The sequence below is a fragment of the Pelophylax lessonae genome, assembly GCF_965119305.1.
Source record: "Pelophylax lessonae genome assembly, chromosome: 8".
Classification (NCBI taxonomy): Eukaryota; Metazoa; Chordata; class Amphibia; order Anura; family Ranidae; genus Pelophylax; species Pelophylax lessonae.
This window is the reverse complement of record NC_138775.1, coordinates 138,072,518-138,089,517: the sequence shown is the minus strand read 5'-3', so window position 1 is coordinate 138,089,517 and position 17,000 is coordinate 138,072,518. Positions and strand designations below refer to the sequence as shown.

At 45.2% G+C, this 17,000-nt stretch overlaps 1 protein-coding gene across 1 annotated transcript in view; it reads left to right on the top strand.

Moving 5' to 3' along the window:
• XRCC6 (X-ray repair cross complementing 6) overlaps positions 1-17,000 on the top strand; it is a 234,138-nt gene that overhangs the window by 45,237 nt on the left and 171,901 nt on the right. Inside the window, exon 5 of the mRNA XM_082265111.1 lies at positions 14,094-14,277. Within this exon, the coding sequence (XP_082121237.1) occupies positions 14,094-14,277 (184 nt within the window). The remainder of the gene's footprint in view (positions 1-14,093; positions 14,278-17,000) is intronic.

The following is a 17,000-nucleotide window of genomic DNA, read 5'->3' as shown; positions in this document are numbered from 1 at the left end:
AATGTGAAAGAAGGTTGTTTGAAATCTTTGCAAATTAAAAACAAAAAAAAATCCTATGTACACTGGTATTCATAGCCTTTGCTCAATACTTTGTTGAAGCACCTTTGGCACCATCTACAGCCTCAAGTCTTTTTGAGTACAATGTTACAAGCTTGGCACACCTATTTTTGGGCAATTTCTCCCATTCTTCTTTGCAGGACCTCTCAAGCTCCATCAGGTTGGATGGGGAGCATCAGTGCACAGATATTTTCAGAAATCTCCAGAGATGCTCAATGGGGTTCAAGTCTGGGCTCTGGCTGGGTCACTCAAGGACATTCACAGAGTTGTCCCGTAGCCACTCCTTTGTTCTCTTGACTGCGTGCTTAGGGCCCTTGTTTTGTTGGAAGACGAACCTTCGCCCCAATCCCACACCAAACATGTGGAAGAAGGTGCTCTGGTCAAATGAAACCAAAATCGAACTTTTTGGCAACAATGCAAAACGTTGTTTGGCGTAAAAGCAACACAGCTCATCACCCTGAACACACCATCCCCACTGTCAAACATGGTGGTGGCAGCATCATGGTTTGGGCCTGCTTTTCTTCAGCAGGGACAGGGAAGATGGTTAAAATTGATGGGAATATGGATGGAGCCAAATACAGGACCATTCTGGAAGAAAACCTGATGGAGTCTGCAAAAGACCTGAGACTGGGACGGAGATTTGTCTTCCAACAAGACAATGATCCAAAACGTAAAGCAAAATCTACAATGGAATGGTTCACAAACAGTGGCGGCCGGTCTATTGAGGGCGCAGGGGCGCTGCCCCCCCCCCATCCATGCGTCCAGCCCCCTAATCTGCATGCTGGGGCGCTGGACGCATGGAGCTTAATGTTTTTTTTTTTTTTTTTTTTTTTTAAATCATCTGATTAGAATTGAACAGACAAGGACTCACTGCTCAAGATGGTGTAATTGCCTGATGACTCACACAGGTGCATGCCCCGGCTCGCCTCCGTGAAAACTTGATAAAAGAAAAGGAATTGGCAGCACTCCAGGTTGAGTCAAAATCCAGATTTATTGACTGGACATCCAAATATGACATTCATGACAAGGTAGACGCGTTTCACACGACGGTGTGCTTAATCATTACTAAATGATTAAGCACACAGTGTGTGAAACGCGTCTACCTTGTCACGATTGTCATATTTGGATGTCCAGTCAATAAATCTGGATTTTGACTCAACCTGGAGTGCTGCCAATTCCTTTTCTTTTATCATCTGATTAGAGCCAGAGGCTCTAATAGGGTGATGCAAAGGGTGGAGTCGGGGCGCAGAGCAGTGCGCCCCGATCCCACCCATTGTGTGACAATAGCGATTGAATTTGCTATTGCCACACAGATCCTCCTCCTGGCCAATCAGGAAGCACGTCCGATACGCGCTTCCTGATTGGCCGCAAGGCCAACCCCATGCCATTGGGCGAGGAGGAGGCGGGAGCAGGAGGACTGGAGCAGACGCGATGCCGGGACACTGATGAGGAGCCGCCGCTGCGGCTCCAGGTAAGTAAGGGGGCACGCACGCTGATCTCTGCATTGGGGGAATGTACACTGGTCACTGCATTGGGGACATGCACGCTGATCTCTGCATTGGGGGCATGTATGCTGGTCACTGCATTGAAGGGGGCACGCACGCTGATCTCTGCATTGGGGGCATGTATGCTGGTCACTGCATTGAAGGGGGCACGCACGCTGATCTCTGCATTGGGGGCATGTATGCTGGTCACTGCATTGGGGGCACACACGCTGATCTCTGCATTGGGGGCATGTATGCTGGTCACTGCATTGGGGGCACGCACGCTGATCTCTGCATTGGGGGCATGTACGCTGGTCACTGCATTGAAGGGGGCATGTACGCTGGTCACTGCATTGAAAGGGGGCAAATATGCTGGTGACTGCATTGAAAGGGGGCATGTATGCTGGTCACTGCATTGAAAGGAGGCATGTATGCTGGTCACTGCATTGAAAGGGGGCATGTACGCTGGTCACTGCATTGAAAGGGGGCATGCTGGTCACTGTGCATTGAAAGGGGGCACGCTGGTCACTGTGCATTGAAAGGGGGCACGCTGGTCACTGTGCATTGAAAGGGGGCACGCTGGTCACTGTGCATTGAAAGAGGGCACGCTGGTCACTGCATTGAAAGGGGGCATGTATGCTGGTCACTACATTGAAGGGGGCATGTATGCTGGTCACTGCATTGAAGGGGGCATGTATGCTGGTCACTGCATTGAAGGGGGCATGTATGCTGGTCACTGCATTGAAGGGGGCATGTACGCTGGTCACTGCATTGAAAGGGGGCACGCTGGTCTCTCTGCATTGAAAGGGGGCACGCTGGTCTCTCTGCATTGAAAGGGGGCACGCTGGTCTCTCTGCATTGAAAGGGGGCACACTATACCTTATTTACTGAAGGCCCCTTTTACACTTTTGCAACCTCAAAGTCACACAATTTTTTACAGCGTTTTTTGCCGCAAAGCAATGCCTATTAAATTTTTCTGTTTGCACCCCCCCCCCCCAAAAAATTTTGAGCACCAGCCGCCACTGTTCACAAATAAACATATCCAGGTGTTAGAATGGCCAAGTCAAAGTCCAGACCTGAATCCAATTGAGAATCTGTGGAAAGAACTGAAAACTGCTGTTCACAAATCCTCTCCATCCAAACTCCCTGAGCTCGAGCGGTTTTGCAAGGAGGAATGGGCAAAACTTTCAGTCTCTCGATGTGCAAAACTGATAGAGACATACCCCAAGCGACTTACAGCTGTAATCGCTGCAAAAGGTGGCGCTACAAAGTATTAACTTAAGGGGGCTGAATAATTTTGTACGTCCAATTTTTCAGTTTTTTATTTGTTAAAAGTTTGAAATATCCAATAAATTTCGTTCCACTTCATGATTGTGTCCTACTTGTTGTTGATTCTAAACAAAAATTACAGTTTTATATCTGTGTGAAGCCTGAAATGTGGCAAAAGGTCGAAAAGTTCAAGGGGGCCAAATACTTTCACAAAGCACTGTATATAGTGTGATTCTGTACTTGCCAAATATGCTGCAGAAATCTCCCTCCACTAAGCCTGGCTGCAGCCATTTTAACTGTGGGCAGCTGAAGCTTCTGCCTGTTTACTTCCGGGGTTGACACACACACACACACACACACACACACACACACACACACACACACACACACACACACACACACACACACACACACACACACACACACACACACACACACACACACACACACACACACACACACACACACACACACACACACACACACACACACACACACACACATACACACATACACACATACACACATACACACATACACACATATATACACACACACACACATATATACACACACACACACATATATACACACACACACACATATATACACACACACACACATATATACACACACACACACATATATACACACAGTGGGTACGGAAAGTATTCAGACCCCCTTAAATGTTTCACTCTTTGCTATATTGCAGCCATTTGCTAAAATCATTTAGGTTCATTCTTCTTCCTCATGAATGTACACATAGCACCCCATACTGACAGAAAAACACAGAATTGTTGACATTGTTGCAGATTTATTAAAAAAGAAAAACTGAAATATCACATGGTCCTAAGTATTCAGACCCTTTGCTCAGTATTTAGTAGAAGCCCCCTTTTGATCTAATACAGCCAGAAGTCTTTTTGGGAAAGATGCAACAAGTCTTTCACACCTGGATTTGGGGATCCTCTGCCATTCCTCCTTGCAGATCCTCTCCAGTTCTGTCAGGTTGGATGGTAAACATTGGTGGACAGCCATTTTTAGGTCTCTCCAGAGATGCTCAATTGGGTTTAAGTCAGGGCTCTGGCTGGGTCATTCAAGAACAGTCACGGAGTTGTTGTGAAGCCACTCCTTCGTTATTTTAGCTGTGTGCTTAGGGTCATTGTCTTGTTGGAAGGTAAACCTTCGGCCCAGTCTGAGGTCCAGAGCACTCTGGAGAAGGTTTTTGTCCAGGATATCCCTGTACTTGGCCGCATTCATCTTTCCCTCGATTGCAACCAGTCGTCCTGTCCCTGCAGCTGAAGAACACCCCCACAGCATGATGCTGCCACCACCATGCTTCACTGTTGGGACTGTATTGGACAGGTGATGAGCAGTGCCTGGTTTTCTCCACACATACCGCTTAGAATTAAGGCCAAAAAGTTCTATTTTGGTCTCATCAGACCAGAGAATCTTATTTCTCACCATCTTGGAGTCCTTCAGGTGTTTTTTAGCAAACTCCATGCAGGCTTTTATGTTTCTTACACTGAGGAGAGGCTTCCGTCGGGCCACTCTGCCATAAAGCCCCGACTGGTGGAGGGCTGTGAGTGATGGTTTACTTTCTACAACTTTCTCCCATCTCCTGACTGCATCTCTGGAGCTCAGCCACAGTGATCTTTGGGTTCTTCTTTACCTCTCTCACCAAGGCTCTTCTCCCCCGATAGCTCAGTTTGGCTGGACGGCCAGCTCTAGAAAGGGTTCTGGTCGTCCCAAACATCTTCCATTTGAGGATTATGGAGGCCACTGTGCTCTTAGGAACCTTAAGTGCAGCAGAAATCTTTTTGTAACCTTGGCCAGATCTGTGCCTTGCCACAATTCTGTCTCTGAGCTCTTTAGGCAGTTCCTTTTGACCTCATGATTCTCATTTGCTCTGACATGCATTGTGATCTGGAAGGTCTTGTATAGACAGGTGTGTGGCTTTCCTAATCAAGTCCAATCAGTATAATCAAACACAGCTGGACTCAAATGAAGGTGTAGAACCATCTCAAGGATGATCAGAAGAAATGGAAAGCACCTGAGTTAAATATAGGAGTGTCACAGCAAAGGGTCTGAATACTTAGGACCATGTGATATTTCAGTTTTTCTTTTTTAATAAATCTGCAACAATGTCAACAATTCTGTGTTTTTCTGTCAGTATGGGGTGCTATGTGTACATTCATGAGGAAGAAGAATGAACTTAAATGATTTTAGCAAATGGCTGCAATATAGCAAAGAGTGAAAAATTTAAGGGGATCTGAATACTTTCCGTACCCACTGTGTGTATGTATATATATATATATATATATATATATAATCTCTCTCTCTCTATAGATAGATAGATAGATAGATAGATATAGATTATATAATACACACACACACACACACACACACACACACACTGCTCAGCATTAATAGGTACACCCCAACAGATTTGTCAGAATACCTTTACTTTCCTTTCGGAATCAACATTTTCTGTGGAACACTGTATTACAGAATACTGTAACAAATCTTGGTTGCAATCAATGACCAATATTTGTGAATTTGCACACACAAAGTATTTTTCCTAACAAATTAATTCAAGACCATGTTGCAAAAATGAATACACCCCAATGAAAAACTTGGGAGCAAAGCTACGTTTTGGACAACAAAATCCCAATTAACAAAAATTCAACTACAGGTGAGTAATTATTCATTAAACAGGTGTCTAGCAGACAGTTGATTATAAAAGGGCATTATTTAACAAAGAAAACCCCTTCCCATATCATGCTGTCAGCAATGGCACTACATGGAAGCGAAATGTCACAATGCCTGAGAGAGAAAATTATTTATTTACAAAAGAAAGGTAAAGGCTACAAGACCATCAGCAAATCTTTACTTAGTCATAATACTGTAGCAAAAGTGATACAAAAATGTAACAGATGGAATTGCAACCATTTCAAAGAGATGTCCAGGCAGTCCACGGAAATTAACATCTCAACAGGAGCATCTTCTGATGAGGGTTCAAGAAAGTCACCATGCAACTTCACTGCAATTAGTTAAAGAAGTAGGAAGCCAAACTGGGGTGATTGTTTCCTGTGACTATATGGTGAACACTGCAGAGGAAAGGATGCATGGGTGTCGCCCAAAAAGGAAGCCTCTCCTTGTGCCCATGCACAAAAAAGCCCGCCAAGAATTTGCCAGGGCCCATGCTGAAAAAGAAGACTACTGGGACCAGGGCCGGACTGGGAATAAAAACCAGCCCTGGAAATAATTTCATACCAGCCCCATAGCATTATTATACCGACCCAACAGCATATCGCCATTATTTTCCTGTTCCTAAAAGGGAAAACCATGCATTTTAAAGCACATGAGAAGCGTGTATTATATGTAGATAAGACAGATATGAAATCACATAGGGTTTTTTTTATATATATATATATATATATATATATATATATATATATATATATATATATATATATATATATGTGTATATATATATATATATATGTATATATATATGTATATATATATATGTATATATGTATATATATATATGTATATATGTATATATATGTATATATATATATATATATATATATACTGTACATAAGAGCAAATTCCAGTTAAGTGGAGCAATTATCAAGAACAGTCCACTTATTGCCATGGTGATATATTACCTGAATAAAAAATAATCAAAGTCTGCCTTTACATGAGGGTCCGCAGAGTTCCCCCTTGCACTGTAATTTTGAATCCTGAAGAGTGCAGACTCTGAAGTAAAGGGGAACCCCAGGAACTCTGGAAATGTGACCAGAGACCACCTTCCGCAGAAAGAAGGGGCGGGGGGTTACTGATATAAAGGGGGCCTTTATATCAGTGCCCCCTTACGTTACTGTATTCACTTCCCCCTTATGTCACTGACCCCTGCTCAGACTGGTCTGAGAGAGCTGTCACTGACCTCCTCTCAGGTGCACCGTGCAGGGCTCAGTCAGTTGGCTCTGGGTTTATCCTATAGTCTTCTCTCCACAGTCCACATACATCTGACTTCTCCCATGACCCCCATCCCAGCAGCACTCTCACTCCTGGCTCCTCTCCAGACTCCCCCCCTCAGAGACTGCAGACATGATAAAAGACAAGAAATGGTCATAGGCTGTGCAGACATGGTACAGGAGATGTCAGAGATTGCGGACATGGTACAGGAGATGTCAGAGGTTGCGGACATGGTACAGGAGATGTCAGAGGCTGCGGACATGGTACAGGAGATGTCAGAGGCTGCGGACATGGTACAGGAGATGTCAGAGGCTGCGGACATGGTACAGGAGATGTCAGAGGCTGCGGACATGGTACAGGAGATGTCAGAGGCTGCGGACATGGTACAGGAGATGTCAGAGGCTGCGGACATGGTACAGGAGATGTCAGAGGCTGCGGACATGGTACAGGAGATGTCAGAGGCTGCGGACATGGTACAGGAGATGTCAGAGGCTGCGGAAGGGGTCCAGTCTTACCCGCCCCTGGTGTAGAAAGGCATTCTAATATTTTCCCGTTAGGTTTTGTTTATATACCCCTCATTGTTATTCAGAATGGTATTCTTCCAGAATTAGATAAACAGTTTGAGGACATTTAATGCACTGCAGAGATCCTGGGGAAAAAACATCTTCATTTAAAGTTCTTAATGTGAATGTGTATGAGATGGAGATGCAAGTGGATAGGCTTGCCAATTTGCACGTTAATTTTTTAATCAATGGAATCAACATTGGCATTTCAACAGTACATAAAAAAAAAAAAATGAATTGGTAGGTTGGCAATAGATAGGACTTCTACATGCACATTTTCCTGTTCAGTATAACATTTTCTTCTTTGCGTTGCCTTTCTAGTCATTCCAGCTTTTTAACATATATACTGATTATTTGTCTCTGAAGATTACGGCCCCTTTCACACAGTCCATCCGTCGGACGGACTGCGTTTATCTCAGCGGGGGATCGATCCGCTGATCCCTCGCTGAGCAGGAGGATGACAGCTGTGTCTCAGCGCTGTGTGCGGAGCCACAGCTGTCAGTTCCCCATGCATCTCTATGGGGGAAATCGGAGGGGAACGGACCGTTGGTCCGATCCCATCCGATCCGCTGGACGGATGGAAAATAGGGTTTCCATCCATCCAGATTTGACGGATCAGATCGGATGTCAGAGGACATGTCTCCGCTGACATCCGATGCCCCATAGAGATGCATGGGGGGGACCGTTCAGATCCGCTAAAAATGGACAGGTGGCTCTGAAAGGTCCGCCTGTGTGAAAGGGGCCTTAAGGGTGACAACTACTTGATTACTATAATCAGGTGGAGGAAATATCATTTAAAACTCTGTCATAACAGGCAGATGAACAAAAGCCATTTTAAAATTACAGTAATGTATCAAATCACTTTTATGCCTTGTAGTTTTCATTTAGTCAAACTACTAATGTCCACATACTGAAAAATAAATAAATGTATTGTTTTGGTATATAAAAATACTGAACAAGTGTATTTTAAAAATTGCAACAGTGACTTTACCCCTCACTAGATCTGTGCCTGCTGTGTCCCGTGAATCTTTGTACCGGGCTGCTTGGCCTTGGGCATCATTATGCAGAGATGATCTGAAAGGCATCAGCATACCTTTGAATACTGACTGTGTCTGACAATGGTTGAGTCAGTCGCAGCCTCGCTCGCTCGCACGCTCAGCCAGCCAGCCAGTTTCCCCGCCCCCGACCATCGGCGTCGTGACGTCATGCCGCCCCAATCCTTAAAGCGGCGCTGCGGCTGCGCCGGCCCTTAAAGCGGCGCTGCGGCTGCGCCGGCCCTTAAAGCGGCGCTGCGGCTGCGCCGGCCCTTAAAGCGGCGCTGCGGCTGCGCCAACCCTTAAGGCGGCGCTGCGTCGGCCCCTAAAGCGGCCCCAGGGCCGGCGGCCCACCGGGAGATTTCCCGCTATCCCGGTTGGCCAGTCCGGCCCTGACTGGGACTCTGTGTACTCTTGAGTGATGAGACCAAGATGAATGTTTTTGGAACTGATGGCTTCAAAACTGTATGGTGTTGCAAAGATGAGGAGTACAAAGAAAAATGCATGGTGGCTTCAGTGAAACATGGTGGTGGCAATGTCCTTCTGTGAGGCTGCATGAGTGCTGTCGGGGAGCTCCATTTCATTTATGGTATCATGAATTTACAGATGTACTGCTCTATATTTAAAGAGAAGGTGTTACCATTACTCCGTGGCCTTTGGTGTCGTGCACTTTTTTCAACATGACAATGATCCAAAACACACATCTAAGGCCACTGTTGCATTTCTGAAGAAGAACAGGGTGAAAGTGATTTAGTGGCCAAGTATGTCTCCTGTTCTGAACCCAAGCGAAAACACCTATGAGGAATTCTGAAGAGACAAGTTGAGCATCACTCTTCATCCAGCATCCAGGCTCTAAAAGAGGTCATTCTTAAAGAATGGAAAAAGTTAGATGTTGCAATAGGTCGCCAACGTGTTTATTCCATACCTATATTTGGTGCTGTCCTTACAAATCATGGAGGTCATACGAGATACTCGATATAGTAGTTTTTGTTGTGGGCTGTATTCATTTTTGCATCAAATAATTTGAGTAAAACTGAACGTTTTAGTTATATTAACCGCTTGCCGACCGCCGCAAGTAGATATACTGCGGCGGTCAGCCCCGGCCAGGCAAAGTGACGTATATATACGTCACTAGCCTGTGACCGGTTTGTGAGCCAATAGCGGGCGAGCGCGCGCCCGCCCCGGCTCGTTCACTGGAGAGTCCGCGCGTGTGACCGGCGGACCCGATGTCCGCCGGTCACACTACGATCGTCGGGAGAAAGGCGGGCGGCTTATGTAAACAAGCCGCCTGTCATTCTCCCCTGTGTAAAAATGGAGATCAGACGGTTCTACTATGTAGAACCGTTGATCTCTGTTTTTACAATAGTAGACCTGTCCCACTACAGTTAGAAACACGCCCCTAGGTCACACTTAACCCCTCCCTCTCCAATACAGTTAACCCCTTCCCTGCCAGTGTCATTTTTGCAGTAACAGTGCATATGTATAGCACTGATTACTGCAGTAATGTCACTGGTAACCCCAAAAGTGTCAATGTCAGTCAAGGGTCCAATCTGTCCGACACAATGTCGCAGTACCGCAAAAAAAAATCGCAGATCGCCTCCATTACTCGTTAAAAAAAAAAACCACCAAAAATGACAAAAATCTTTCCCTTTGTTAGTAAACGCGATAACTTTTGCGCAAACCAATCAAAATACGCTTTTTGCGATATTTTTTTTTTTTTACCAAACATATGTAGCATAAAACAAATTGGCCGAAAATGTTAAAAAAATTTGATTTTTACATTTTTTTGGGGGGAATTTCATATAAAAAAAATGTGAAAAATACTGTTATTTTTGCAAAATTTACGCTCTTTTTTTTGTTTATAGCGCATGATCAAAAAATCGCACAGGTGATCAAATACCACCAAAAGAAAGCTCTGTTTGTGGGAAAAAAGGACGTGAAATTAGTTTAGGTACAGCGTCGCACGACCGCGCAATTGTCCGTTAGTCACGCAGTAAACGCAAAAAAAACCCTGGTCAGGAAGGGGGTAAAATCTTCCGGGGCTTAAGTGGTTAATAATCTTACGTTCATGTCATGAGGTAAACAAATGTTCTCTAAATTCAGTTTTATCAAAATTTTGGATATTGTTCTTGTGTTCATTGAGATATTGATTCAAATCCTACTTTTCAAAAGGGATGTACTCATTTATGCTGAGTACTGTGTGGATAGATAGCTATATATGCCAAAACTGGGCCTCAGGGCCCCTCCCCTTACCGGCCTATGGGGGAACATAGGGAATCTGGAGATATACACAGGATAAAGGTTGGACTAAGATAAAATATATAAACCTACGTCAGGAGGAAGGCACAAGTATAAAAAGTAGACGTGAAAGCGTGACTAAAAGCAGAAACATGGTAGATATATTTAGTACGGCCATGCATAGAAGAGATGCAATTGTGCACTGTTGGTGAAAAGTATACAAAGAAGGTTGTTTTTACAATAAATTCCAAGTGCTCTAGTAAACCATAGCAAGGAGCACTAAGACCGTAATCCCCAAATGCATTAAAAATGTAAGGGGATGGCCTGGGTGGCATTATATGTGTTCTGTGAGTAGCAGGGATGGGTTTTTCATTTGTTTTATTCTCTGCTGTGATGTGTAAAAAAAAAAGTGCGCTGGAAAATAAATAGAAAAGCTGCAACCTTAGAAAATAAATGCAGAATGAATGGTGTGTATCAGGTGCGCTAATCTATTAACTAATATCTAATCATATAGTGATATATCAATGATAAAAATTGATGATAAAATAAACAAGTGAAATATGAATTGTAGGAAAACTCCCTCCGCATCAAAACAAATCAAAAAAGTAAATAACTGCGCTAAGCTAAACAAATGAAAAGCTGCAGCTGTAGTGGGAATCACTATAGATAAATTTGTAGATGGAAAAGCTGTGCTACACAATTGATACACTGAAAAATCAATCAGCAATAGTTCAAATGCTCAGAGATCATAATAAAAAAGTCCAGGCAAATAGCACAGATTAAACATATGCATTCAATAGGACAGTCCAAGAATAAGGATTCCAAAGTGCAGATGAAGAGATGGTAAATCCGCCACCAAGGGTCACTTCTAACAGCCACAGTGAAGCATGCTATGCGCTTTCCAGATGGGAAAGGGTTACCAGCATTGTATACTCTCAGAATAGCCAGCTGCAAAAGGGGCCACCTCTCCTGACCGAGTCCTGTTGTATACAGGGAACCACCACATCCAGCAAGAGAAAGCACCAGCCACCTCGTCCAAATTATTGATTGGCCATAAATATGTAGAGGAAAAAAAAGGGGGCCACAATAGTGCAGATGGTCTAATGCAATTTAATAGATGAACAACGAAAATACACTCACAATTGATCAGATGAAAAGCGCTTCCGGATGCAGAGTAGTGACGTCAGCACGCCTTCCCTACGTACGTTTCGTTACAACTAACGTCTTCCCCATGTGACCCTTGGTGGCGGATTTACCATCTCTTCATCTGCACTTTGGAATCCTTATTCTTGGACTGTCCTATTGAATGCATATGTTTAATCTGTGCTATTTGCCTGGACTTTTTTATTATGATCTCTGAGCATTTGAACTATTGCTGATTGATTTTTCAGTGTATCAATTGTGTAGCGCAGCTTTTCCATCTACAGTAGATGAGATGTGCTTCAGCAATAAGTGAACAAAGAGTGAACAATAAAAAGATTGGGTACAATGGTGAATTCAAAAATTAAGTCCATAAATAAATATGAAAGTCCATATGAATCCAACATGCAAGTGATATGCCTCCAAGGTGAAAAACTCAACACAATAGATAGGTGCAGCGAAGACCTCCACCGTGAATGAATGAGCCCCTTACCAGATGGGATAATACAAGGGCGTGTGTATTATCAGATCCAAAGATCTAGTATAGCCCAGGGAAGGTGAGAAAAAGCCCCAAATATTCCTCTCCAATCAGGAAGGAGCAGGTCAGCCTCTTACCAGAAAAGTCATATGTCTGACCAAGAAAATCCACCTAGATGGAATGCCTTTTCCATTTTCCTGGGGTCATTGGGTCTGTTACTCTGGTTAGTGCATAGGATAGCAGATCCTGTGGTTATGTGGATAGGAGCCCGGGAAATGGTATATGGGGCATCAATGAATCCATTATACACCTATTGATCGAAATCCACTTTTCTGTATGTAGCATATCAATCAGCTTGGTTGTCGACCTATAGATTAATTTCTTCTGATAGGAATAATTAACTAAAGGGTGTATGGCCACTATTAGATGGGGCTGTTGAAAAGTATAGAGGACTCCTTATTACGGTTACGGTTCAGAAATTGAAGTAAATAACTGAACTGAATGAACTCCGCCATAATAGATAACTGGTAAGAAGCTTGCCCTCTATTATTGACTATTTAGGAAAAAGGTCACAGTGCTTGTTGATAAAATCCAGCCAATATATCACTTTCATAAGGATAAAATCTCGGTACAGTATTGCTCAAGGGCTTGGTCCACAAATGTTCCACAGGTAGAAATTGGAGGTCAAGGCAAAGGAGAGAGTCTCTACAAGTGCAATACTGCTTAAAGCGGAGTTCCGGCCTCAAATACCTTTTTTAACTAAAAATACCCCTATAATCCTAATCCATCGCCCTTTACAGAACCGCTATTCTCATACTTACAAGGTGTACAGTATTGGATTAAAGTCAAAATCTTACTTTAAAAATGCTGTCTGAGCGTGGCCATCTTGGATGTGGGAATCTGAAGCCACAGTGTAATCTGCTGTGTCCTTCTTCCTGATTCCAGGGAGTGTTCTGGGAGTTCTTCCTGACTCCAGCCTCCTGGGAGTGATGACAAACAGCTCCCAGGATGCAATGCAAAGGCGGTAGTGATGTTGGTGGCCATGAGGGGGGAGAAGGAGGAAGTACAATCAAAAATGCCCTGAAAATAAGTTAAGGGACCCCCGAAAAAAATTGAAAATGCCCAATTGTTGATCAGCATAGCGAGCACTCCAGGAATCACTAAAGTTGCAAAATAGGCCGGAACTCCACTTTAACCTAAAAAATAAGGGGAAATAATCTTTCAAGTGTCCAAAATCCCGTTCTATAAACATTCTCTGTTTGGCTATATCTGTGATAAGTTGCCACATATTAAAAAAAAAAAAATAGTTTGATTGTGCTCTGGAATGTTTTAGCGTATCATGCAGTATGCTTTGCTTGTAATCTTAGTTAAACTTTTGTTCTAGAGTGTGAATGTAGTTGCCACACTCACTTCGTTTTTAAAGGACAATTGTCATAAACATGGAGGCTGCCAATGTGGACCACATGGAGGCTGCCAATGTGGACCACTCCTGAACAAGCTTGTTTTCTGCTGAACTTCTGATTGAATACTTGGCCACTGAGCCAGATGAGGTATGCAAAAAAGGATTCATACTTTCCTTATCTGTGTACTGTGGTCCCAGTTCATACAGAAGCTACTTAAACTTTGGGGTTATCAGAACAGAGAAGCAACTGGAAAATGATCATGTTCCTTGATCATTTAAAAAAAAAAAAAAATCACTCAGCCTGTAGATTTTTATGTGGGGGTTGGCAGTTCATGAGGAATTCCACAATGAAAGTTTCTCTATATTTAGAATGGCATTTACCTAGTAGACATTTCTCCACATGGTCATTGTGCTAGATTTGAGTTGTATGGTCTATATTTTCAGGAATCTTCTTGGACCTTTTGCACCTTGAAAAGCTTGGTGGTTTTAATATCTCTCTGTTCTATCGTGATATTGTAAACACTGATGAGGATGAGGACCTTGGTGTTCAGCATACAGCTTCCAGGAAATTGGATGATCTAATGAGAAGAGTTCGGGCCAAGGAAAACAAGAAGCGGAGTCTATGCAGGTACTTTTAATTGCTTAAAAATAGTTTTATTTTTGGTACAAGTATGCCTATGATTCCAAAGCATGAATTTTACGGTAAGAGTTTACAGAAATTCAGTTTCTCTTACGTCCTCCGACAGTCGCCGCCTCCTCTAAGTCCTCACTGTTGGGTATTGTCTTCCTATCCGTAGGAATAGCTAGGCATATAGACTTAGTCCAAAGACAAAAGGCATTAGCATATACACACCCACGGGGGCTGTCCCATCCGGTCAATACCCCCCCTGCATCACCACTCCCAACTCAAGTTTTAATTTGCCTAGCGTCAGGAATAGTCAGGCTTACCTTGTGCTGGGGCTTCAGTCTCAGCCTTCCTAAATCTTTTCTTTGATTTTCTTTGAAAATGTCATTTTTTTCTCTCACTTTACTAGCTGTTTATTTTGTCAGCTTTAGTGTTAGTTTGTTCTTCGGATGAAGATGGATCATGCGGTGCTGGGATTCGGACTGGCCGCCCTGGTTCTCCAGGGCACAGAGGGTCAGATGGACCCCCAGCCCGCCATTGAGCGTTCAGCTATGGTTCGCCCTGGCATTAAGAACGACCCATCCCTGTTCGCTGCAGGGATGCAGCTGTGAGGTGGCTACCTCACAGGACTCGTCTGCGATGCTGCAGCGTCATGTCCCTGGCTCACGGCACTCCCTGTCAGATGAGGACAGAGGTTTATCCGTGCATAGAGGCTCCCCCACGCCATCTGGTACAGGTAAGTACTTTTCTGTGTGGGGCCTCTGTCTGGGGTGGCAGTCTGTGTTGCTGTGTGTCCCCATGTCTGTGCCTGTGTGACTCCCTGTGCGATCCCTGCGGGGTTCGCTTGTGCAGATCTGTATGTTTGCCGGGGGTCCCTGTCCCTGTGTCACCTTAGGTGCATGTTTGGGGGTGCAGGCTTATGTGTTTGTTCGGCGACCGCTGCGGGGGAAAATTTGCGCGGTCCGCCATTTTTACTGTGGGCACACGTGTATAGCTCCTCTGGGGCGATTATACATGTAATTTTGGCGCCATCCGCCGCCATTTTGTGGGCGGTGGAACGATCGGTTCGGCCGCATGTCGGCGACCATCTTGGCGTAGCCTCCAATGCATCCCTATGGGGCAGCCATTTTCCCTGGGGTCTGGCTTATAGTCCGGCCCCCTCCAGCAGCATTTCCTTTCCCTTCAGGCAGCAAGGACACAGGTAGCAACGCTCTGCGGGCTCTGCAGTTTGTCTCTCTGTCTTCTCCTGTATACTGCTTCTGGCTCAGTTTCTTTTCTCCTTTTGGGGGTCTTCATAGCTTTGACAGTAGCGGTGGGCTGCGCACTCCGCAGCGCTATTTAAGGGGACAGTACACTGTTTTTTTTGCACTGTAGTTTTTTGATAACTTGAGCCATGGATTCTCAGGAAAGCAAGTTTCCTCCAGCTTTAGTGGGGGGCCCCAATTCTCCTGTGGCCCCGCTGCGACCTGATCTGGCTGCTGTAGTTGCGACTTTAGTGGCAAATATGGAAATGCTGATGTCTGAACGGGCTGCGAGAAAACGGCCCAGGCTGTCTCTCTCTTCTGATTCAGATGGGGATATGGCTGCTGCTGCGAGCGTGCCCTTCTCAGGGTCCCGCTCATCCCTGGACCCCCCGGGGTCTGAGGGGGAGGCTGAGGTGGAGGGTGTTGATACATCCTCCCCAGGGTCACCTGAGGAATGGGCGACCATGGATGAGTTGATTATTTCGGTTAAGGATACCTTACATTTGGAGGATGAGCCCAGTCCTCCGGGCGTTGTGTCCTCATTTGGGACGCACAGGGCCCACAAGTCTGTGCAGGTCTTTCCCTGCCCAGCTGAATTTCATTACACTGTTAATGAAATGTGGCACACGTTAAAACATCCATTCCTGGTGCCTAGTCGGTTCAAATTACTTTATCCTTTTGCGCCGGCTACGGAATCACGATGGTGTGTGCCTCCACAGGTAGATCACACTGTGGCCGTGTTGAACAAGGCTACCTTGGTTCCTACTGAGGATACCCCGGTTTTCCGGGATCCCACGGACCGGCGGTTGGAGTCTCTAGCCCGCCATTCCTATACGGTGGCGGGTTCGCTGCTCAAACCCATCTTCGCGTCCGTTATGGTGGCTCAGGCGGTGGCGGATTGGATTAAGATGCTCAGAAGCAACCTTGTGTCTGATGACGTGCCGCCTGCCCGACTGGAAATGGTGGACCAGATCCACCAAGGAGTCATGTATTTGTGTGATGCAGCCTTAAATGAGGCCCCCTTGGTGGCTCGCCTCTCGAGTGTCGCGGTACTTAACCGGCGACTGATATGGCTGAAGAGCTGGTCGGCCGGCCAGTCCTCGCGGAAAACAGTTGCTGATTTTCCCTATGCTGGCTCTCGCCTTTTTGGCGAGGCCTTGGATACCCTGGTAAAAGGCGTCACGGGGGGCAAGAGCACTATGATTCCCCAGAACCCGAAGAACAAGTCTTTCCGAGGCAAGCGGGGTTCTGCGCCTAGATCCAATCAGGGGTCCTTTCGTGCCTTTCGGAACCAATCCAAGGGCAAGCCCTTCAAGGCCCAGGGCAACCAGAAGAAGCCCTGGGCGGGTAAGCAGAAGACCGGCAATGCCGGCTTGGCGGGACAATCCGCCTCTGCCTGAAGGGGCGCCCTCACCCGTTTCAGGGGTGGGGGGACGTTTGCGCGGTTTCCTCCAGCCTTGGCTGCTCCGGATTTCGGACAGG